Below are 26,489 nucleotides of genomic sequence, written 5' to 3' on the forward strand. Positions count from 1 at the left end.
GCACTTCACAAACCTGTCCACTATTGACTATATCTGCTCAACATGGCGTTACTAAATTATGCTTCCTATTTTTGCTTTTTAGTCCAGTTTTTACTCTGAAATTTAATAGTTTGTGGCTCCCAAGACTTCCAGTGATTTTTAGACGTTAATAAAGTCCCAATATTACCTTGTTTGCAGCTTTTCTAACTCCTTTTCGAGTTTTTAAGTTAGACGATCAGGATCCAGTGTCTTCAGTAAGACTTCCCGGCATGGAATGGAATAATTGCGCCCTAATATCATAGCGTGGGTTTATCAGCCAATCAAAACTAAGCATTTTGGCGGTGGGGCTTTGAAACGAATAAAATTTGGTAAAATCTGGATTAAACTAGATTTTAGAAGGACCTAGGTATCTAAAAGAGAGGTGAAGGGTGGTCCTGAAAATTCTGTCGAATTTTAGATTGGTTATTTGATCTGGAAAGTTCCGTCCAATAGTGGATCTATATTTTCGGATAGCACTGACACCGTAAGAATTGTAATAATCCATTTACACATCCATATACAAGACTTATAACTAATTTAAAATATAAATAAAGATATTGATTCCCAAAACTATAATCCGTAATGAATTTTTTACAGTTTTCCATGTTAATTTGAAATAGAATAACGAACAATATTACGAATTATATGAACAGCCAGAAATTTTTTGTTAAACGTCAGATACAGTCGGTGCAAAAAATTTCGGGCACCCTCCTATTAAGAACATAATATCATTAGACTGTAATGGCCTATTACAAACCCAATCTTCTAAATTCGTTTTTAATTACTAATTGTGTTGCTACCTTGTATATCACTCTTTTAATTAGTGGTGCAGAAATAACACGTGTAACATTTTACTCAGTTTCCATGTTGAACTCTCGAAAACGATTTGAACACTGATACGTCGCAGGGTTCAAGAATATGTGTGCTATTTAGTGGAAGGCAGTAGAGTACTATAGCATGGCTGGAACAAAATTCGCTTACTTCCATTGCCAAGTGAGTCTTGTGGCCGTCGATTAGCAGAAGAACTGGTTTCTTAATAGAGGGATAATTCACCCATTTTAGGAAGCCGTTTGCTATCCATTCGTAGTGTTTCACTTCGCATCCAGCCGCTATCTGACCTGACCTGCCTATGAAAATCTCTGAAGAAACTGCACTGATGACGTCCTTTGGAAGATGTCTTACATACAGATATACGACCATCGGGGGTACAATACCTCCTGCTGCGGGAAAGTGCAAAGCAGTGTTAATGTTTCTTTCTCGTTGCCCTTCACCTCGTACGTATTTTTCCACGTTTTGGACCCTAACGCCTTTCCTGATTTGGGACAGAGTTTAAAGCTGGATTCATCAGCATTAATTCGCTCAGAATCACTTAGATTGTCCCGTTTCTTTCAAGTATTTCTCAAGGTCCTAAAACCCCAAGCGAATGTTTCCCTCGGTTACATCGTATCGCACCTTCTTCAATGTTTAGGGACACGATTTGTGGGTGTCCCCTCAAGTAAGTGTAGTACCAGGTTTCACCAGCACGATTGTCTTTGAACGGCGTTTTGCGTTTTTCTGAATCGACCGTTTTTCTTTTTAACACTGTTCAGAAGATCGTATTTCTTCTGTAGAAAGCCCTTTTGCTTACATTAAGGAGCCCGTTTGCTAATCCCTCTTCTTTCTGTGTTAGGTATGGTTCTGGATCTATTTTTTCGCTTTTTGGGACTGTGACCACGAAATTTATCCATCAGCGTTACCCGAGGAATTCCATAGATTACTGATGCCTTTCGTATGGAGCGCTTTTTTTTTTCGACAAGCCTCCAGAGCTTTTTGTAGATCCTCGTTTGAATAAGCTGCAGTTTAAGCTTAGGCCTATTCACTCATTATCTCTGAAAGAAACAAAAATTCTTAAGGACATGCAAGGAAAACAGATGTATTCCAGACGTAAGCTGATAGTAGCTATTCCGCTAACAATATTTGAATCGTTCCACGACGAAGCGAGAATAGTGTAGTTCAGTATTAAACGAATTAGACCAAATATAATAAATTTATTATTCAAATTAAATGTCATACCCTAACAGTGCCGTTAATTTTCCATGAAAATGTTGGGAAACTACATGAATATTCAGTTACTTGAATTTGAATTTATTTTATGGACTTTAAGCATTTACGGTTCCAACCGGGATAGGGTGGGGGAGAGGATGTTGGAAGTTAGACGGCCAGGGCCTATTTTGAAGATACAATCCCAGCATTTGCCTGGTATGACTGAGGAAAAATCCGAAAGAACTCAGTCAAGATGGTCGACCGCTAGGATCGAACCGAGGACCTTCCGAATGCTAAGCCAACGCTTTACTATTTTTTTCAAAGTTCGTCTCAGCCGAGACATTAAGCCTGAACGCTCCTCGAGCCAATTGGAGGTAATTCAATCCTGACAGGGACACGAACACAGAAATATCGAGGACAATTAAAATATCCTTGCTCTTGAGAGGGATTCGAACCCTCAGTGGATTGCCTCTTCACCATTACCACTGAGCCACTGCCATTCGGTGAATATTCATGTATTAACGGTAAGACTCAGCAGATGATTATACAAATGTAAATTGATCACTGAATTAGTGTTTGAATCAAGAAATTCTGCGAGAAAATACAAACGTAAAGCATGGTCGGACACTGAGAAAGAAACAGCTAATCTTCGACCAGTACAAATGTATTACGAAAAGTAGTGGTCGAACACTAGTAAATGTTTTCGTATTCCATTATAACTTCAGAATTGGTAACTAGGTACTCATTTCATGCAGATGAATTCGAAAGTTAGTCGTTATTGATATTTCTACAATTTTTCAGTGCTCGACCACCCTGTGGTCGAACACTAGTTAACAAAGAATATTTCATAAGTCATTGTCGGACCACTACATTTTATTGATTTATTCTTCATACCTTACAGTTATCACTAAAATTTAATTACTAAAATGTGCTCTACAGTTCCATGTAACAGAATAATATGTGCATTTCTTACCTGGTGAGATAAAACTGGAAAAGTACGAAAAACAGGGCGCTGTGATTCCCATTTGCAACAGATTAAAGTTGTCGAAAACTCAGTGCGTCTTCCGTAGGCATACATTTGATTAGCTATTACCGAATACATGTGCAATCTATTTTGACAGTATCTTTGTGATTGGTTCAGAATAAGCTGCAATTCAATTATAACGGAAAAGCATGCTTTTTTATCGGAAAATAAGCCTAATATATGGTCTTAAAGTGAAAAGTGGTCGGCAACTAGGGGGTGGTCGAAGACTGGCACAACCACCCTATTTACTAAATAAACTAAATTGATACTGTCATCGCTCTCTCTGATACTCAAATCTAGGGATACGGGGAGTTTTTAAACACCCTGTACTTCCAGTTTAAGTAGCAAGATAAGGGGAAGATCGAATCTTTTCTTGGGACGGTCAAGTGATAAAAAAAAAAAAAAAAAAAAAGCTTCTTCATATATTGCCATTTTTATTTTATGGTGATAAATGCTAAAACTGGAAATGATTGATTTCAGCCATTCCTGATCTAATTGGAACGTTGAAGCAGATGAAACCTATTCCTGGAACGGTAAAACTATTAAAAATTTTCTCTCTATCTCTCGCCATTTTGGCTCTGATATCTGTCCACAGACTAGAGATCTGCATGGGCTCGGGCCTACAAAGTATATATCACTTCGGGCCCGGGCCGAGCTCGAGTCATACATTTTTAAATATACAACGATATTTCTCGGGCCTTTTCGGGTCTAACTTTATAAATATACTGTACAACGATATATATTGCACCGTTCTTTCTGGAGAACTTTGAAAACACAACTGCAAATTAAATCTCTAGTTGCTGTAAATAAAAATACAATTTTGTGTTAATTATTGTTTCCGTAATTCGAGCTCATTTGATTACCACACGAGTTCGGGCCGGGCTCGGGTCTAAATGCTAAAACATATTTCGAACTTGGGTCGGGCCTCACATTGTAAATTCACTGGCCGGACCGGGCCCGGGCTAAAAATTCCGTGCCCTGCAGACCTCAGACCTCTACCACAGATAGACGGACATTGTCGTACTATGAGATTTCTCATACTTAGGAGCAGCGTAGTTTGTGAGCGTAAAAGAAAAACAAGTGTTATACTGTGAAACAACCTAACGAAACCTGTGTTCATCCGCTTCAGTCTCTGTTTTCTCATATCTATCAAAACGTTGCAAAAATCAGAGTAATAGCCCACGATGAAGAGTAGTCTTCGATAGTTTACACAATTATCCTACAGATAGTATTAGTATCAAAGTAACACAACACTAACTACTAATTCTGGTTATGAACCGAAATATGAATTTATTCTTGAAAACTTAACAGTTCGAATAATTTTTAAAGTATATTCAGAAAATTAGTTATAACAGTTTCTAGGGTTGCCAACTCTGAAAAATAAAATACTGGCACCCCCTCAATATTCCCTCTGACAAAGGCGCCGATCCTGGGGGGGCGAGGGGACCCGAGCTCCCCCAAAGCTCACGTGGGCCCCCCTATTGTATTTGTGAATATACAATATTTGCCATAATTTGAGTGCAATTTGTCTTAAAATCTTCATATATATGCCTTCTGCATCTGAATGGACCCCCGTCAAATTTACAGAGAAATCGGCACCCTTGCCCTCTGATATAGATCTAAGTGTGAAGCATCTCTGTTCGGACACATCCATGCAAAGAAAATGTACTATCATGAACAAAAGTACATTAGCACCTGTATACTGCATATCCTTAGTGCATTCACTAATAAACTTAGTAGATAGATTGTGCTACAGTACAACCCCTCAAATCCGAACTCCGGAAATCCGAAAACCCGGCAAATCCGAACACGTTCTCAGGAGAAAAAAAACTACAGCTGGAAAATAAAAAAATAGATTTGATCACACAAATTTAGTTTTTTTTTTTTTTTTTTACGGCTTTAACATTTTTAGACTTAATGCTTATTCTAAATCATTATCTAATTATATTCTTACAAGAAGACAGTTATAGATATGCGACAATCATTTTCGACATGAGTATACACTCGCCAGTCAAGGTCACTGCCCTTTCGAGCACTGGACCACCCTGTCTAGCCTCAGTCGTTGTTTTACCGCCAATTCAGTGACGAAATAAATACGTAATATTATTTCCCGGGTAATCCAAACCCCCCGAAATCCGAACAGGCTTCAGCCCCAATTAGTTCGGATTTGAGGGGTTGTACTGTAGAAATGAGAAACTGAAATCGGCATTGATCATTTTATTGTATTTACCAGTAACTGCCACTTCTTTAAAATTATAGAAACAGATTAACAAAAGCTTATTAATCTTTACGTGACAATTTTGGATTTGGTAAATGAAATGTATTGTTTAAACTTATACTTCAACTACAGGCAGGGGCGCCCGAAGAAAATTTTCTAGGGAGGGGCCATCTCCATGGTTGCTATATTACATCTGGTATTTGTGGTATTTAATACACGTGGTTTCCTATATTAAGTTTACATTTTCGTGAGACAGAGGGGGCCCAGGCTCCACCCTGCCCTCCCCTTCGGGCACCCATGACTACAGGAAATTGCTTTAAGAAGTCATTTTTCTCTCTTAATAAATGTATAAAATTCCTTACAAGTAAAAAATTTCAAATTTTCCATAATACAGTCCCTGTAATCTCTTTAAAATTATCTAAAAAGATAAACAAAATATATTAATCGTTCATAGATGGTGAAACATGACTGTTTAGGATTTCCAGAATGAAAGTTACTTTTAAATCTATACTTCAAACTAGGTGAGATACAAATTTGAAAAAAAAAAAAAAGTCATAAAGGGGGCGGTAAGAAGTTTGTACCGGTCACCGGCTTAATCAAAATAACAGCAATGTCTTCGGCCAAGTCGGTGAAAAACCGGCCACTTGGCAACCTTACAGTGATACCATCTTTGTGAAAATTCTATTAGTTGTTGAAATAATTATTTTTAAAAGAGACATTATAATATGTGCAGATGGTCATTAATATAAACAACCCAGACAGCAATTTAAGCTTGCTGCAAGTTGCCACAAACTTGCTGTCGCAAGGTCAATTAGCTTGCCGCAAGCTATACTATGCAAGCCAATTAGCTTTCTGCAAGCTTGTAGCAAGCTAGTTAGTTACATCTGGGCAAGGCTTGCACAAGCTTGTCTTCACAAGTTAAACACAAGTCAAATTATCTCAAACGCAAGCCAAGTATAAGCGTATTCTCATGAATGGCAAGCTTTATTAAGCTTATTGCAAGCGAAAACACGCCAAACAATTTATATGGAAGCTTGCAGTAAGCGAATTTAGATAAAACAGTATGAAATCAGTATAATTTAACCGTCTGACTAAATCTTGCTACAATATATTTTCCCCTCGCTTTCCAATTATTGAAGCAAATGCAACAACGGTGAAAACAGCCAACTCTCCCAACCGCTTTTGCAAACATCAAAATAAGCAAAATTGTTACGCTTTAGTTGTGACAAGCAACGGAAATACGGAAATAAATTAGAGAATAAAGAGGGCCCCTTAGCAAGAAAGCTCGCCCCCTTGAGTGATGCACCAACCTATATCTACGTGCACCTCCTACATGCAGTTAGAGATCTAAAGCAGCATGTCGTCTGTGGTGTCGCGCCGCGGTTTTTATCCTAAGACATTTACCGGACAGTGTGTATTAGAGAAAGAAAGAAGGGTAAAAAAGAAGATAGGAAAGCGCGTGAAGAATTTTTCACCTCACCATTGGCTTGGGTAGTAGGAGGAAAAACCCCGGAAACACATGGAGTCCAGGGAAACCCCCTTTATCGGTCATGCACATGCTCAAGATATTTACATGGTAAACCACACAAAGAAGGGGTGCGAAAAACCATGTAAAAGCATATTTTACTGTCTGTAATATTTCAACTTTAAAGCTGGGTGTGATTTAATCTAACTTGTTAATTGTCTGTAGTTTGGTGGGCTATTTTGGTTAGTGGGACATGATGTTATTTTTTAGCATGCAATTTGGGCTTCTTCTTCTTCCCCTTCATCCCGTTGCTGCTTGGCTTGGTTTTGTCATGGTCGGTTTCTTCCTCCCCCTCCTTTGTTTTGGATCGATGTATTCTGGCTCTGGGATGTACATGTATCCATCTGAACTGGCTATTGGTTGTAGATGTGCATTCAGGATTTTGAGTGAGGCAATTTTGATATCTCTGGTTAGTTGTCTGCTGGTTTCTTGGTTAGTAGCACTGGTTAGTAGGCTTGACACCCACACTATGATCTTATTAGTGGCTTCTTTGACGGCTTCATTAACATATTGTTTAATGTGATCTGGTACTGGTATCTGCTGTTGTGGTTCTTTGGCTTGTTGTCTTGTCTTCTGTTTTTCTTGTGGTCTATGCGTCACATTTTGATGATCCTCTTGTTTGTTTTCTTTGGGATGCTTCTTGGTGAAGATCGTTCTTGTTTTCTGTGAAGGCTCTGGATGACGTGGCCGTTTGGGACAGCTGCCACTTCCGGTCCGATGTCCGTCCGTAGCACAAGTTGCGCAGAACATGTTTGATATTGGCCTGTTACAGGTATTCCTATGAGCTTTCCCACAACGAAAGCAAACTCTTTCCTGGTTGCACTGCTGCCTACGGTGCCCATACTGGTAACAGTTCCAGCATGGGTCTGGTCTTGCCTGTACTTTGGATTCCTCTATTTTGTGGTGCTTTCCCTTGATGTGTATTCCATGCATTATGAGAAAATGCACCTGCTCTGGATTAGCTGTGAAGACCCGTAGCAGCGGGAGTGGCCCATCTGCTGATTGAATTCGTATGATATTTGAGAATTCAATGCTCTGCTTGCGTAATTCCTGTTTAATAGATTCTAAGTCTGTTTCTGGTGGTACCCCTTTCACAACATAAGTAAACGTTTGGGTTTTCTGCCTCTGTTTGCGATTTGGACCTGTGCTTCTTTTTTCTTCTGGGCCTGGAAAGGGCCGGTTCTCCTGCATTTCTGGCTGTGTAGTCTTTCTTCTTCGGGATTTGACTTCTATGAAGCTCTCAGTTTCTTCATCTTCTTCATTGTGGCTCTGAGAAGGGCCGCTTACGCTGTTTCTGCTCTCGGTAGGAGTGGAGTTTACTGCCCGTGTTGCTTTTGGGGGAAACTTTCTGTTGAAGGCTTCAAGTTTCTCTTTAAAAGCCGGGCTAGCATAGAAATCTTCCTTCTTCTGTCGTTGCTGATCCTCTTGTTGGTTTTTCACCTGTGTTTTGTCTTTCTCTTTGTGTGGTGGTTGGCTTTTCACCTGTGAGGTTTCCTCCTGTGTGAGTGTTTTTCCGTGGCTCTGAAAAGGGCCACTTTCTTCTTGTTCTTCATCAGGGTTTGTCAGCTCCTCCCCATTGTCAATCACGCAGTGGACACCGAAATCTTCATGCTTGAAGATTCGTAGGAATAGTTCTCGAACAACATGAGTAGGGAAGTTTATCATAAACCTCCTCTTTCTTATTTGAGTTACTTCCATCCCGGAAGCATCCATCTTCTTCTTTATCTCCTCGATGATATCCTCTGACGTCTGAAGTCTGTGTCCAACGGAGTACATCACCACGGGTAGAAGGTTACTCTGTTCCTTCCCTGGTTCTACTGCTACGGTTTCATCTGGTTGTGGGCACTGTGGCTTCTCTTGGTTTGTTGTCTCCTCTGCGATGGGGTTCTGCTGTCCCTCCCTCTTCTTAGCTGATCGCTTCTGCTTCGGCATCTCGGACTGTTATTTTTTGTTTGATTGTGGCTCTAAGAAGGGCCGAATATCTATATAGGTATTGTGGGCCTAAAAAGGACCTTATTTGCTCTACTTTTTGTGTGGTTTGTCTCTATGCGAACTAGAAAGAATAGTACTGAGTTCCTGTCAGCCGACTGTCGGCAAAGCCTGTTCAACCTATACGGCCAGTGCGAATCTTGGTCCGCGATAGGGGGTCCAGCCGACAGAAAAACAATGACTATTCCTTATAGAAAGCAGTGTGTGTAGGTCAATGTTGTGTTCTGAGTAATTTTATTTCGTAAATTTTCTCTCAGCAGCCTATCTGAAAAGACTGGCTACTAGCTCTCTTCTCTAAAAAGCAACTCCTTCAGTTGGCACCGTTAGGTTTCCGGAGTATTAACTTGCAGGTCATTTGATCTCGAAGTTCTACGACGACAAAATCTTCAACCGCAATCTTCTCTCTGTGCTCTCTACTGCTTCTCTCACTACACACGAGCGAACCTCATCTGCCCTGACAAGCAACGCGTTTTTTTTTTCCACAAGGCTTTCATTCCCATCCGTGGATGGGCGGGCCGCAGACGGTTATGCCGTCTCTATGGCCAGTGATAGAAGAAAATGTTGGACGAAATTTAAGGAGAAGGTTCTCAGGCTGTTATGCAAGATTAGGATGCAAAGATGTCATCGAATAAAGAGGCATAGCAGTAATTCGATTAGGGATGAGCACGGAGTGGTGCATAGGTTGAGAATGTGGTCGTGTTCAGACGGTGGAAGCTAAACTGTAGAGATATCCATGTGCGGGATCATGGATTATGGATGTGGCCGTAGTGCTGATAGATACGGCGAAGTGGGTTGTGAAGCAACGCTTTTTTTTTTTTTTTTTTTTTTTTTTAATGCTAGCTTGAAAGCTAGCTACCTCTAAGAGGGGTACGCCCTCTTTCAGGGATGGGAAGTTAAAGGAAAAGTTTGTTGCATGGGTTATTTCTGGATGGTCTAAGGGAGGCTAGAGGACTGGGTTATAGTTTTCATTATATACAGTTATTTATTTATTTATTTATTTATTTATTAAATCAAAATGACATGGACATTATGATCTTTGCGATCATAATCATGATGACATCGGTAGTGGAAGGAATTTGGGAACATAGATATATTACAAATACAATACAAATATTATAGTACAATACAAAAAAATAATAATAATAATAACACATAATGTAAGCAAGGTATAAGAAGGTAATGACGGACAAAGTTGAAAAATGCATGGTGATGGAAAGGACAAAACAATGAGTGAAGCAAAGTGAAGAAAAAAAAGCGTTAAGATTCTATTTATTCGGTGAGGAAATATGTTATGAGCATGATAGATGACATGAGGTGCAAACACGTCACAACACTAGGAAGGTGTTAAGTAAACGAATGCAGTTAACTTCTGCCTAGGGGCGGCTCTAGGCTGATGGAGACATGGGGAAGCCCTGTTAGTAACAGAGGAAATCACTGTGCGATATAAGATGGAAATATATGAGGTAGATGAGCATGAATGCAAAAGTCCTCTATGAGCATATGAGCTGGATGATTAGGAGGCAATGTGTAATGATATAGCGTGAAGAGTAAATGTAGAGGTGTATAAATATAGCGTGCTCGGTAGGGATGAAGTGTAAGATAATGAATGGTATCAAAAAGAAGTGGCTGGTGATGAGTGAAGCGGTCGGTAATGAACTTGCAGCGTAAAGCTTCTAGGTGATACTTGAGAATAGGAAAAGAAATACGAGAATAGAGGTCTTGTGTAGGACTAGGCAATGAGATGCGAAAGGCAATTCTAAATGCATGGCGTTCGAGAATGGCAAGTTTTTCGTAATATGAGGTTGGTGCAGAGATCCAGGCGGGAAAACCATATGTCAGTACTGGTCTAAGAAAGACTTTGTAAGTATTAAGAACAAGATTCGAAGAGAGACCCCATGTGGTACCTGTTAAACGTTTCAGAAGATTAAGTCTATTATATGCTTTTGCCTTGACTGAATTGAGATGTGGTGTCCAGGTGAGGTGGTGGTCGAATGTGATGCCTAGATAGGTAACTGTTTTGCCAGGATGTAACGGTACGTCATTGACTTGTATGGATAGCTTGGTAGGATTTCGATGGACCTTCGTACGTTTTCGGGGTGGAATGAAAACGATGGCTTGTGTCTTGGCGGCATTGATGGTCAGTTGCCAAGTGTGGCACCAGTCCGTGAAACGATTAATTGCTTCCTGAAGAGTAAGATTGATTTGTGCCATAGTGCGACAGAGGGCAAGAAATGCAGTATCATCGGCGTATTGGAATAAAGAGACATTCGGAGGTAGGTCAGGAAAGTCTGCGACAAAAAGCAGATAGAGGAGTGGTGATAATGCTGAACCCTGTGGAACACCTGATAACAAGAAGATCGGGTGTGACAGCTGATCGTTGATGGCAACATAGGCAAGACGGCAGGTAAGAAAATGAAAGATAAGCCGGATATATGCAACAGGAAGTCGTAATTTGGTAAGTTTATAGATGAGTCCTAGGTGCCAAACTTTATCAAACGCCTTTTCGAGGTCGAAGAGAACAAGACAAGATGGCTGAATAGAGTTATAATGATTGGTGATAAGTGACGTAAGACGAAGGAGTTGGTCGTTAATTGAATATGAGGGCCGAAAGCCAGCTTGATGTGGTGGAATGATATTATGATCGTTTAAGTATGGGTGTAATCTTTTAACCAGGATCCGTTCGAAAATTTTACTGAAAGTGGAGGTGAGTTGTATTGGCCTATAAGATGAAACATCGGATGGTGGCTTTTTAGGTTTGAGAAACATGAGTGTTTTCGAAACCTTCCAGTCAGTGGGAAACAGACCTGTGCGGAGAATAAAGGTATATATAAGAGCAAGTAGTGATAGAAGAGCAAATGGACATTCTTTAATATGTCTATAAGTAACGCCATCGAATCCTGGAGCGGTGTTTCTCTTGCGGCGTAGTACAGCGGTGATTTCATGAGGTGTAATGGGAACAGTGAGGACATGTTGCGGAAGAGTGTGAGTGATGTTAGGCTGTAATTGAGGTGAATCAGTGTTGATTTGAGCAGTAGGATGAGTGTGGTAGGTATGATTGGAAACTGATGGTGTAAAAATGCTTTGAAGATGGTCGGCGAAGGCATTTGATATGTCGAGATCTGATTGGAGCGGCTTGTCATGCACAAGGAGAGGATATGTTGTCTTTGAGGTTTTGCCACATAGAGCGTTGAAACGTTTCCAATAGATTGTTGGATGTGAAGTGTCTGCTAGATTATTGCATGTTTTAATCCACTGGCGTTGTTTATAGGCGGAGAGATAATTCCGGACAGTACGCTGCAATTGGTGATGAAGTATAAGTGCATCAGGATTATGTGTGCGAAGGTAGTCGCGATAGCATTGGCGAGAGCGTCGAACCAAAGCAAGATAATGGGGTGGAAGTTTAGGGCGATATGGAACTGATGAAGATTGCGGGATATAGAGGGTAGATGCGCGCTGGATTGCTGTAGTGAGAGTGCCAATTTGTTCAGTAAGATCATCAGAAGTTACTGGGCCTTGGTAGGGTTCTATGGTAGAAGAGATATAAGTGCGATAGCTAAGCCAGTCAGCCTTGTCATATCGAGGTGTGACTCGAGAGGTAGGCAAACGTGATGGACATGCAAGACCCGTATGATAGGTCAGTTTGATAGGAGCATGATCGCTACCGAGCAAATCTAGGACTGTGACAGTGCAATGAGTAGCTAAAGTATTGGAAGTAAGTGCGATGTCTGGTGTGGTGTTTGAGATTGGTCGAGTATGAGAAGGAAGTGCAAGTAGTATGCCAGTAGTATGAGTGGTGATGAAGTCACAAAACTGAGTGCGTTCCTGGGCCGATCGACTATGGAGGTTTATATCTGCAAGGATGATGAAATGTTTGTACGTGTCTGATATATATGAAAAGAAGGCAGTTGGAATGGGATTTCCAGGTCGAACATAGATTGTAGCGAACGTAATTGCTATGGACTTGAAATAAATGGTGGTGATGACGTATTCAGGTAATTGCAGGTGAGGACAAGAGTGATGTCTGTATGGCAGATTATTGCGAAACCCAATGGCAGCTCCACCGTTAGCTCGAAGAGTTGGTAGGGTATTGTCATGTCGGATCAAGTCATAGCGAGGGATTCTGCACGAGATGGACTTTTTAAGAAAGGTTTCGTTTAGAAGAAATACAGTGATATGCTCTTCTAATAGTAATGCCTGGAAAAGGTCTTTGTTTTTAGGGAGTGAACGGATATTGAGAAATAAAAAGTTGAAATCCATAATATGTATGAAGTTAGACTGTAGTTTCGTATCGAATGGTATGAAAATGAACGTAATTATTTGAATAAGTAGCATAGAGAGAAACGTTAAAGGTTTGTTTTGCTGCTAAGGTGAGTTGTTGGAGAACGTGCTGTCTATGAAAGGGGTGAATGTTCTGAAGAGCAAGTGTAAGGAATTCCAACAATTTGCCTACTGTCACGGGATCATCAACATGCTGATCTGTGTTTGTTGAGGTTGATTGGGTGCGTAAGGGAGCCACTAGTTCTGGATGTGCCTGGTCAGGAAGAGGTTTACTTTTACATTTGTAACTATAAGAAGGATGCTGATCTTTGCACGTAGAACATTGAGGAGGGAGCTGCATATTTGGACAGAGGCGTGTTTGGTGTGGACCGGAGCAATAGCCACAAACAGCAGGGTTTGTACATTGGGCCGTTGAATGGCTGTTGTACGCCTGACATTTCTCACACCTGAGTGGCATAGGCGCAGGTGACCGAGAAGGTTCCACGCGGTGTCTGCGTTTATAGATATATGCACCTTGTGTAAGCAGGCGGTCAATAGTTTCCTGGGATGGTGTAAGGACACGCACCATGTAGGTGGCACCGCTATTGTTACGAATGCGGATGATTTTGTGAATTGTGTGCCCTTCAGATTGTAATTCATCCGTAATTTCCTCATCTGAATAGGTAGGATCGACGCCTCGAATAACAACAGATAGCATAGGAGGTCGCTTCGGAGGAGGAGGTTGTTTACGCCGGGAAGATGTGAGGTTGGTGAGGATTGATTGTTTACCGAAGATTTCAAATGATGCTTTGTTGCGAATGGTAGTGGCGAAATTTGGATCGGGAGATTTGAAGATATAGCCATTGCGTGTTTTTATAACTTCGTGAAGTGGGAGGCTAGGTAGATATTTGCGTAATTGCAAGGTGATGAGTTTTTCGTTAGAGAACTTAGAATCGTAATGTTGGAGTAGAAAAGAGTGCAGAGATGGAGTAGTGTTGGATGAAATAATGACTTGGTCAGATGATTTGCGTACTGCTGAAGTGCCTTCGGCTTCCATATCTGACGATTCAGAGGCGGAAACAAAGTGTTGTTTCTTAGCTGGTGGTGAGTGTTTTACCTTGGCAGCGAAACTCGTACGACTCTGAGGTGATCGAGACCTCGTCCGAGTTGAAGTGCCAGAAGCTGCGGAAGCAGTAGAGCATTCGGAGTTTTGGCGATGTCTCTCCTTGCGGTCTTTCCGCTTCTCTACTTTCGCAGTGTGACCAGCGGGACCAGGGACAACTGGCGGTAAAAAATCGTGACGACATTCTAAGGATTGTCCAGAAACTAAGCCAGGGTCCGCCATCAGAGAAGCCGATGAAGGGGCACAAAGCCGTGCCAACTAGTAAAGCGATAATGTGATGCTATGAGATGAAAAATGTAAGGTGAGACGACCCGTTTGGATAGCCGTCAAGGTTGAGTAGTTTCAGGTGCCAAACTCGTAGCACTAGACGCCCTTGGCTGGATTAGTCTGACGTACAGTGCTCGAAAGTGAGGCAAGAGAAAAAACCCGGGATGAGGAGCAGGAAGGTAGCAAAAAAACAGCCGTACTGACGTGTGGTACGTCACAGCTGATAGATCGAAATGAATATCGATCTGGAGTATCATGAAGCAACGCGCCGTTGCTTCGTACAAATATCTAAAACGTTGTTATATTAGCCGCGAGTACTTGAAATTTCTACCTTTTTTTATATAAAAACGCAGGAAAATGTTTATACTTTAAACACGGCATTCAGAGAAGTTTATACTGTGAGTTAAACTTGAAGTTTACGTTAAAATATCTGCAACAGTTCTGTATTCTTTCGCGAAATAAGTAGGTTCAAATCTGCTGCCATCTATGTTCACATTTATGCTTTATACATAAATACTATAATGCGTTATGCCTCATGGTTACCAAAGTATGAGGAAATAAAGAGCGACATTATAGGTACGTGAGACTAGAGTACTAGAGTACTAGGCGGCACAATTAAAAAAAATAATTAAGTTTGTCCTTTATTCAAGCTGAATGCTAACAAGACGCTAACAACGCGAACACTACTTTGTCGCCGAAAGTTGAGGTCAGCGTCACGTGGTTTTTGAGAACAACTGAAAATCGGACGCGCGCTGGCTTTTTACTTCAATCTAAAGAAAAGCGTCTCGCAAGTGATGCGCGGGTTGCCCGCACTACAGCTTGCGTTAAGCAGAAATAAGCTTTTGTGTATAAGCCAAAGCGAAATAAAATCAAATAAAAGCAACAGGCAAGCTTGCGGTAAGCAAACATGCTGTCTGGGAATTGAAAAAAAAAAGAAGTGGAACAACTAGATCAATATGCTGTTGAACCCTCCCGCCCTCAGAACAGTATAGAGTCATAGAAGTTTTGAATGGAGCAAGTGGACCATCCCGTGACCCATATGCTCTGCATCATTCAGTTCTGTGAGACAATGTAGCGGCATCATTGGCGTGCTAAAGCATTACGGTTCCTTATCAATGGTTTTGCCAATGTAACCCGACCGAGCAAGTTCATGTCATGTAACTCATGCACTAGTTGTTAAGATATGCAAAAGAGAGCAGATTTTTATTGCAGCAGCCAACTCTCTGAGGACGACGTAGAGAGCACCGGCGATAGGATCGGAGCACCGTGCCTGTCAATATGGAGAAGAACACGTGGGACATATATTAAATGAGGATTGATGCTGTCACAACCCGGGATGTAAGTCATCTTTGGGAGATGATAGATATTACAACGGCTGCTCCCCTTGATACATAGACGTTGAAAGAAACTGGTCTTCAGGAAAAATTGCAAAACGTTTAGGAAGTGAGTTCAGAATTGTGGTAAAACATATTAACTTTCCTTTTGGATATAAAATTTACATTTACCCTGCAGTGAATTTTGAGCCTCCATAATCTAAAGGCAGATTAGGTATCCCTGGATTCGAAAAGTTTCAGGTGTTACCAATTCTTTCAGAATCTTAACTGGTCATATCATATAACCATTTCTAAGGATGTGGACTTTCACCTCTTCTGTTCAACGTCTGTATGGAAGAGACCATGAAAAAATTCTTTGATAAAAACGAGAAAGGTGTAACAGTAAATGGCCAGATTTTTCAGCACAATAAGGTTTGCTTTATGATATAGCACTGATAGCGGAGAACAAAATGGACTTGCAGGAAGCACTTTCAAACTTAAACGACCAACTGGAAAAAGAAGAAAAACACTTGCAAAATGGAAAACAAACAAGAAGAAAACCAAAATAATAAAGTGTACAAAAGCAGAACAGGAAGGGGCAAACATATGGCTAGAGGGAGAGAAAATCGAAGACGTTAAGACGTTCCCCCATTTAAGAAGTCTAATATCCTCGGACGGAAGAAGTGAAAAAGACGTAAGTTCCAGAATAGCACAGGCTAAACAAGCATTCAATAGGAAAAGAGAACTACTAACATCAAGAAATGTGTTGGACGTTCGTAAACAATTTATTAAAACTCTGGTATATGGAGTGTGGTGGCGCTTTACGGATCAGAGACGTGGACATTGAGAAAAGCTGGAAGCATTTGAAATGGTGTTGGCGCAGAATGCTGAGCATATCATGGACCGAAAGGAAAAGGAATGAAGACGTACTAAAGGAAGCTAATGAAGGACAACAGATCATAAAGATTATAGGAAAAATAAGAAACAACATGCTTAGCCATCTTATTCGGCACTCCAATTGAATCACCGTGTGTTGATAGAGGGAAAGGCAGAAGGAAAACCAGGAAGAGGAAGATCAAGGATAGAATATCTAGATGCAGTTACGAAGAGGAGACCTTATCAAAGTATAAAACAACTCTCCCAAGAGAGAGAAAAGATTAAAATTTCTATGTTACCCACCAACCTATCGTTGAGGAGAGAAAGAAGAACCTCTGGTGTGAAGTGTCCCTGATTCAATCCCAAGTGATTTAAATTTGTTATGGACATCATGTCCATTAGTTTTCTCGGAGTTCTCCCACATTAGCATCCTAACAATTCTTTCATATCATTTACTTTACTAATCACCATAATCAATCATGGGACATTAAACAATTTATTTTATTTCATTTTTAACCTTAAGTCTCATTCTGTAATATATAATGTATAATTTTCTATGGAAAGCGTATATCTAACACTAATAAGATATTTATGTATTTCTCATTATTTAAGTTGTGTGTTTTTCCTTCATAGGCAGGATCGCAACGACTCTGTTTAATGCAAAGAGAGGTGGAAATCCTGAAGCGTGTGAAACATCCACATATTATTTATCTGGAGAAAGTATTAGATTGTCCTAAGGTTAGTACAGTAGACTACAGAAAATAAGTTAGCACACTCATAGACGCATGACAGTATTGCCCACAAGACAATATTTAAAAAGACTCTCTTGTCGCCAAAAGTGTAACTGTACGTGTACAGTAAGACGTGTGTCTTGCTCCGTGCCTTTTCGCGAAAGTCTGTTTGGTGTCATTTCGTAGGCAATGCTAATTCTCGCGCCCCCGTTGACTTTACACTTATTGTATTTATGAATATACAATATTTGGCATAATTTGAATGCAATTTGTCTTAAAATCCTCATATATATACCTTCTGCATCTGAATCCCCCCCCCCAAATTTACAGAGAAATCGGCGCCCTTGGTCGCCTCTTCCTCTATCTTAGGTTTCATCTTTGGATTAGAGTCAATATCCACTTATCTCAGTTATAAGACATTTTAGGTTATATACTATCCCTGACTTTATCTTAAAATTATGGAAATATTTCAAAAATAATTTATACACCAATTGTTCAAATGATAACACAAGAAATAGAATTTATTTGAACTATTGAATTTTTCGTGGATTTTCTGCATTTAACTTATTATTTTCATAATTATTCTTCCTCATAAAGAACTTACATGATTCACTACGGCTTATCGAGGAAGAACATGTTTCTACATGTTTGTCAAAAAAAGGAAATGATACATACGATACAGACTATAGGAAATGATAACATAAGATACAGACCAAAGGAAATGATACATACGATACAGACTATAGGAAATGATAACATAAGATACAGACCAAGGACCTTAATAACATATACAGATTAGGGATGGCCAGAACCGGTTCCTGGTGGAACCGGTTTTCGGGTCTGAACGGATCCGGTTCTAGAAGATCCGGTTCAGGAACCGGTTTTTCGGATCCAGGTCTGGAATCGGTTCTTCGGATCCAGGTCTAGAACCGGTTCTTCGGATCCAGGTCTGGAACCGGTTCTTCGGATCCAGGTCTAGAACCGGTTCTTCGGATCCAGGTCTGGAACCGGTTCTTCGGGTCCAGGTCTGGTACCGGTTCCGCTGGAACCAAAACTTTGTGACCATCCCTACGCTAAACCCGAGCTGCTGGCAAGCTGTGAACAATATGCTAGATGAAATGGTGGAAGCGACAGGCAGGCGCCCAGGCGGCGGCAGCTTGTCTCATTTGGCTAAATAAACTGGGTAACTGGCAAACTCATTGGTTAAACAGGCAAACTGGCCAACTCATTTGGCTAAACACCTACTGGTGGACCAAAATTTTTTTCTGGAGGCACAAGCGGGTCTGGGCGGGGAAGGCACAAGCGCATGGTCCTCTTTGCATTATTTTTGAAGGTGAACTTTATCCCTCCTTTACGGGTCTTTGGAGGCTTTCGGATCCAGGTCTGGAACCGGTTCCTAAGATCCGGTTCTGGAACCGGGTTTTCAGATCCAGATCTGGAACCGGTTCCTAAGATCCGGTTCTGGAACCGGGTTTTAGATCCAGATCTAGAACCGGTTCTTAATATCCAGTTCTGGAACCGGGTTTTCGGATCCAGGTCTGGAACCGGTTCCTAAGATCCGGTTCTGGAACCGGGTTTTCGGACCCATGTGCGGAACCGGTTCCAGAATCGGTTCTGAAAACCGGATCTCCGAGAACCGGTTCCGCCGGAACCGGAACTTTGTGGCCATCCCTAATACAGATTTCTACAAGTTATTGTTACACAGTGTATCAGCGACTTTACGGCATTTGACAGCTATACACAGGAAACAATAAAAAAAAAAAAAAGAAAGGGAAGAAGTAGAGTTGTAGTGTACAAATGTAGGCATAACATAGAATCACTTTGCATAAACTACAATAAGTTAAACACATTATTGTCGTTCAATAAAATCTTTCAAGTGAAGTAACTGTGTTCTAGAAGGGGTTGGGCCTCTCTGACTTCCTCTATAGTTATGTATATGCCTATACACTGTCAGCTTCCATATTCAGATTCGTTATATAAAATATAAGTTCTATTACTTATTTCTAGTAACAATTACCTTCTAACTCTATGGCCTATGGAACCCGGAGGTTCAATGCTGCACTCACAAAAGCTCTCCATTGCCTACTATCCTTAACCAACTGGATCCAGTTTCTACTTTGTATTCCTATTTCTGCGAGTTCCATCTTATTATTAACCTCCAATCTGCGCCTAGATCTTTCTAATGGTCGTTTTCTACTTATTAAAGAAACGCAGAGAAATCTATTTACTTACTATTTTAGTGGGAAACTTTATTCTTCATGTTTTGAACTAGTTTCTCAATGTTCAAAATGTGGTAAATTGGATGTACCAACGCGAAGGATATTTTTAAGATAGACATCAGTTCATACGTGTAGCCACGGAGTGTGCCAGGTGTGTCCAGTCCAGCCACACCACAATGGGCTGGTTTATCAAAGAAAATTAAAAATAGATATTTCAATAAGAGAAAAAAATAAGCGACATATTTCTTTTTCCAGGGCAAAAATATTGAACTCTTTGAGTATAATCTTGAATTCCACCTCCTTTCCTCAATTTGGTTTAAAACTTACTTATATTTGTGGAAATGTGGATACTGATTATTTTCTTTCCTGAACTCCCAAAATTAAAAATTGATCTAATACAAGGAAACCATACTAATAACAATAAGAACAACGTTTACAGTAATATATTTGCTGACAACAATCTCTTTCCCCTCGATTCTTACAATGAACTAATTACTGCTTTCCTTGTGTGGGACAGAAAGCTTATCAGTAAACATTTGGACAATTTTAATATTTGGAAGTTACTTAGAAATGTCGTAGGTGGCTTGTATTTTATTTCTTTATCGACTAGTTTTATTTCGTTGCAACTGCAGTTGTACTCTATTATTATTATTATTATTATTATTATTATTATTATTATTATTATTATTATTATTATTATTATTATTATTATTATTATTATTATTATTATTATATTGCACGTTTATATCTCTGAATGTATGAAGGAGCCATTATTTAATGAAAATTGCCGCTTCTTGGACGTGATATTTCGTTCGTGTAAACTTACTATACTTTCTTTTTTTTTTTTTTTTTTTTTTTTTAATAATGAGTTTATACCTGAAAAGAAACTGTACCGTTTTGTCGTGAAACTGAAAAGAAACGGTGATCCCGATCGAAAGCAAACAGTTGAAAATTCAAACGCCTGTCGTAGTGCCAGTCTCGATGTCCCTGACGTTGAACAAACACCAAATAAGCCTGTTGACACATCAGTACATGTTTGTGACCCTGTAAATGCATTACCGGTATTACATAACAGGACAGAATTTGATGTAAGAGTGAAATCCATTCCAATCAAACCTGGTCGTTATCCCTAGGTGGGAAAGGACTTTTCAATCAAGCTAGTTTCAAAGTTACAAATGGTTTGAATATAGTATAGCTGCTGATTCTGCATTTTGTTTTTACTGCAGTTTTTGCTTCAAACGAAATGAAGTGTAAAGAAAAATATAGTTCAATAATATATGTTTACTGCTATGATCATTGTTTGAATCTTGAACTTGTGGACTTATGTAGTTCGGGACCCGAAAATAAATTAGTTTAACACTTCTTTTAGTTCAGAACGATTCAGTTCCTTTACTCTTATTACGGAAGGTAGTTCGTCTAGGTATGCACTTTTTGAAAGTGTATGCTAAGAAATTGGTCGAAGTTTGAGAACACTGAAGTCTTTGACAACAACGAGATGGCCATGCCATGCTGAAGCTATTTCTGCAGTGAAAAGGAACTATTCTACAATTATTTTGACTTCGGAAGAAATCACTCAAAACAATCATCAAGTTGATGTAAGAGCTAAAGTGAATGTACTAAAAACAAGTCAGATCGTTTGACTTCGTCTTTTGTCTCACCGACGATCGTGAGTCATAACCAATAGTCACCCAGTCCTACCAATGGTCGTGAACTTTTAACAAGTTACTCCACAGTCCAGTTGAAAATCTAATTTCGGCTGTATTTAGTGTCAGATCACTTTGCAATACTATGTTATCCATGAGAAACTAATCTCAATTCATGGAACTTTACAACCAAATTATAATCTGGAAATATCAATTCCTCCAATGTAGAGGCGCAAAATTGCAAAGAGTCTTGACAAGTCAGTGCGCACTATTTGTACGAAATAAAGGAAGAAGAGATGAGAATTTCTTGTTATTATCCGCTTTTAGACTCAGTTGTTTGTGGAATTGTTCAGAGATTTAGTCAAGAAACTATTGAGGACACCAATGTCGTAGGAAATCTGGTTGACTTCAATCTAAAGGATGTAGAAATACCCGTCTTATAACATTCAAATTGTCAGGCGACGAGTTGGTAGCAGAACTAAGACTTCTGAAGGGAAAATCGTCTGTACCTAAGGGAAGTACTTCTGTTACGTTACAGGATTGGTTTTGTTGGTTGGAGAAAGAAGATAGAAAGAAGATATTTACTGCATTATACTCTGTAGTACAGCGATTCTCTTCCATACTTCTCACAAGCTGCATAAGTGAGAGCTATCTCCAAGTTTACTCAAGGTAAAAGTAAAGTAGGAGCAACTCAGAAGCAGGGTAGATTGGAAGCCCTGCTCTTGTTGTTTCTGGAACAGGAAAGAGCTTCGTCTATTGATGTAGATGAAGTCATTGATGAATTTAAGAACATTGTGCCTTTTGATAGACGCCTCTTGTTGTAGAATATGTGCATTTTGATGTATTTATTTGTACGATTTATGAACATTTTGTGTGTGTGTGATTTCTACGCAATTTGATTTTTTCTACATCATCCAGAAATTTTCAATACTGTCATTTAATGAATTTATATTCCTTTAAATGAATCAGTGCAGTTAAAGAACCAAGTGATTGTATTGCAAAGCTGCGAAGGCATTAAAAAGGAACAAGACCTAATTTGTTTTCTTTGTGCACACCCAAATATAAAGTTCTAGCTACGCCTATGCATCAGTTAGTCAGGAAAAATTCAATTCGGGTTAACAGATTACACACACACACACACACAAAAATACATTTCCAATAATGGATCAGGGGGGGGGTAAGATGAAAGGGTTCACTGGGCCGCAACGGGCCCGAGGACAGGCTGTTGCACATAGCTGGTATAAATTATGCGGTTCCTCGTTATGAAGTCACCGCCATTTCCCATTCCCGTTCTTCTTGCGTCCGAATATTCGTCTGGAAATTTTATTTCCAAACAGAAAATACTTTCAGTCTGAGTTCTTTCCCCCAGAGTAAGCGACCATTTTTCACAACCATACAGCACAACAGGCATAATTATCGTTTTATATATACTTTAAGCTTCAAGTTTTTCGACATAACCCGAGAAGACAAAAAATAATTTGGAATGAATAACATCACGAATTTCTTGCATCAGTCGACATTTAATTTCTTTGCGCATATGGTTTTGGTCTGTTAATGTTGATCTTAGATATTTGAAACTATCCACTTTGTAGAAAGTATTATTTGGTGTTGGTTTGGTGTATATCCATAATTTGCAGTATTACAGTCACCAGGAATTCCCATGTCTTCACTTGTGTTTATTTTCCGTGATAGGTTGAAAAAAATCAACAAAAAATTATGTAATTACTTCGTAAGTACTTTCAAAGACTTACGATAGATGGCAGAGAGGTTCGCTCGAAGGAAAAATCAACTGCTTTTTTTCCCCCCCTATAATTCGTATCAGATCAACTCAATTATACGCATTGTAAAAGCCTGCGATCTTGCTTTTCTTTTCAAACGTGAGGATCAGAGTTGCAATCTGGTACGTTTTAAACCAAAGTCAGATATTTTTAACGAACTTCTGTTTGTCTGTCTGTTATTTGCGAATTATTCAATTTTGAACTCTCCATTCCACAGAGCATCAAAAACTATTTGAGAAAGTGATGGAATTTTTCGCGTCACTCGTAACGTTCCCGAGATATTGGCCAAAAAATTTTCGATTTCGGAAGATTTAAGGAGCCATATCTCGGGAACCATAAGTTACAGAGAGACGACACAGATGTTGATCAATACCTAAGAAGATGGTGAAAATTTTGGTACCAAATAGTACCCGGTAGCCACTGTCCAACTGGCCACTAGTTTGGCCAGTGGCCACCAGTTAATATTGGTATCAAAATATTTGTCATCCTCTTAGGTATTGATCAACACCAATATCATCTCTATATGACTTACCATTCCCGAAATATTCGCCAGAAAATTAGTTCCGATTTCGGGAGATTTAAGGAGCCATACTTCGGAAACCGTAAGTTATAGAGAGATCATATTGGTGTTGATCAAAACCTAAGAGGATGATAAACATTTTGGTACCAAAGAGTAACTGTGGCCACTGGCCAGCTGGCCACCCTTCCCCAGATATTGGCCAAAAAAGTTCGAATTTCGGGAGATTTAGGGAGCCATATCTCGGTAACCGTAAGACATAGAAAGATGATATTTTGCGATTTTTTGCGAGAAATAGAAGGTGCAGATAAAAAGACTTACTTTTACATATAGGAAAAATCACAGTTATCCTTTCCACTTCATCTTTCCATTCTTTTTAAGTTCGTTCTGGCAATGTTATTGAAGCATTCTCAACTGGTTTCAGCCAGGGGCGGATCCAGGACCGACTTCTGGGGGTGGCGGTGGGTTGTCATACTGCTACTTTTAAGGACTCCAAACTTTGGGATGGGTTTTATTTATATATATAAAATAAGAAAGCTTCGCTCCGGTCGCCCCCTGGATCCGCCCCTGGTTTCAGCTATATTTAGTGATGTACGCAAACGGGAGGTGAAGTTCGGAGATTTAACCCCCCTTGAACGAGATATTATGGAAAAATAAACATTTACTATACTAAGATATGTATACAAAAATAGTAAAACATCCAAATTTCTTCATTGATGAAATTGTGCGCATGCTAGTGGCTACATTTATACCAATATAGCTTTTTATAATCTGCCAGACATAGCCACAAGATACGCCAAGATAATTTTGGGGGGATCTAATTTGACTTCAACTTACATTCATAGTTTGTAAGCACATAAATGCTATTATCATGAAATACGGGTTCCCTTAATGACCTACGTAGAAACAAAAACATTTGAAATACATGGAACAATTAGCATAGTTTCATATGATTTTAACAGCTTCCGATTTGAATTTCTGAAAACAAAAGACTCACTAAATCCATCAGTCATTCCTTGAACGATGCAACGAATCCTTTTCAAGTCAATAAGACAGAAATCTTCACGATAACAGAACACGTTTTTAAACGAAAAAAAGAACAGTCTTCTTCTATTGAGGAAACAACGGGAAATATTTATACAGTGCATTCTCACTAATTCGGCATATATCAGACCAGATTGTGCCGGATTACCGAAATTGCCGGCTTAGTCTATAGAAAGGTTGTAGATTCACACTAATCCGGCAGGTATCCGCCTATCTAGTGACATTATGAACCTCTAAAAGAGAAAACGCAGGATTTCAGGATGGACTGAAGTAGTGTACGGCCAGATTAGAGAGAGAGTTTACTGTAATTTAAATTGGATTATTCATTCCGGCCATGACCTTTTATCATTATCATTATTATTTTGCTTGCAACAAAATAAGCTACAATATTTTCTTGAAAGCAGTGGTGGGTCCAGTCCGGGGCCGGGAGGGCCTACGCCCTCAGTCTTTTGAGTGACAAATAATGAAACTATTATTTATATATTTTTGAAAATTCCTTTAAACTCATGTCATAGATATCACAGTCTGGGTTATGGCTGCCCACCCCCCAGTTTTTACCTTCTAGATCCACCAATGCTTGACAAGTTATTTTTTTAAACATTTTTATCTAAACAAACTACTGAAAGTTTCAAGGAGGGTTGTGGGTGCTCGCAGGAAGGGTCCGACCTTTCTTGGCCACCACTAGCTACCGCTCTGCATGCCATCATTGAAAAATATGGTACAGAAACTACATACCGTACGCCACTGGCGTACACAAGAGGGAAGGTAAGTAGTTTTTTTTTTTTTTTAATTAAATTGTTTCTGCATAATTTACCAGAAACCGTAAATGAAATCTGTGCCATTTATTTGAAAGTAATTGAGAAAAGAAAATTTATTCCACATTTGGACATAACTACAGACGGTTATCCAACCTTAAACAAAGGAAACAGAATCGTAGAATAAATTTAAAGGAAAATATAAAGTACGTGATTATTCCGGAAATAAAAATTGTTACACGTAGTATAATGGCCATTGTTCGTACCATCACGAGAAGACAAACAGTGATAGATAGACGTATTACTTACCCCGTAATTGACACGGACGTACCTAACTTACCGTATACGCCCGTGTAATGTCCGCACATTTTTACCCAAAATTTCAACTAAAGTTCCAGGGTGCGGACATTACACAAGTATTTCAGTTCGTAAGTTTGATTCACCGGTACTTGCTCCATATCTGAAACAAATGAAAGGCATTTAGAAAATAAACGTAAGTACCGCAATTCAATATCGTTATATACGGTTCCTTCACAGGTATGAACTGTTTCTTTCGCAATTGTTTGGGAAATACAGTAGAATCAATCTCGTCTAGTCCGTCACTCCGGTTGTTCCAACCGTGCTCGAGTCTAACTTGTCCCGACTCGTCGGTGACTCACGAGGCTAATTGTAGTTTATTGCCGTCGCGGAATTGTTGTTTACTTGCTGTTGACACATATCCGTCATCTCTGTCATTGTGTGTTTTCTGTACTGTACTGTGCAGTTTTTAGTGCTGACTGTTCGTTTTTTACTGTAGAAAACAATACAGTCATTTTTGAGTTAGGAGGTTGTTTATTTTACTGTAAATCCGTATTTTTCTGTATTTTATGATAATCCGACCCTTTTTGCTTTCCGACCATACCCCCAGTCCTAAAGCTGACGGATTAGAGAGGTTCTATTGAGGGCTTTGTTCAGCTTGACCTATTGACTAGTATGTGTCTCTTCTTTGGCTTTTCCCTCTTAAATGCTAATAAAATTGCAGAATTATTAGTATTGCAAAGGAGGGAATTGGAAGTATTAATTGATTTTTATGAACCATTTATATGTATTTATTAACGCGTTATAAGTGGCAACACTGTTGAAACCTTATATGCACAGATGGCGCTAATAGCCACTTCCCTCAGGTAATGA

At 39.6% G+C, this 26,489-nt stretch overlaps 1 protein-coding gene across 3 annotated transcripts in view; it reads left to right on the forward strand.

Moving 5' to 3' along the window:
- LOC145685712 (serine/threonine-protein kinase 33-like) overlaps window positions 1-26,489 on the forward strand; it is a 161,088-nt gene that overhangs the window by 37,132 nt on the left and 97,467 nt on the right. For all 3 annotated transcript variants that reach the window (XR_014131469.1, XM_081758160.1, XM_081758161.1), the window contains exon 3: window positions 17,266-17,370. Coding sequence is in view for 2 of the 3 variants with exons in the window: in XM_081758160.1 (XP_081614286.1) it covers window positions 17,266-17,370 (105 nt within the window). In the remaining variant the exon portion in view is untranslated. The remainder of the gene's footprint in view (window positions 1-17,265; window positions 17,371-26,489) is intronic.

Source organism: Thermobia domestica, chromosome 5 (assembly GCF_964235325.1).
Source record: "Thermobia domestica chromosome 5, izTheDome1.hap1.1, whole genome shotgun sequence".
In the NCBI taxonomy this organism is placed as follows: domain Eukaryota; kingdom Metazoa; phylum Arthropoda; class Insecta; order Zygentoma; family Lepismatidae; genus Thermobia; species Thermobia domestica.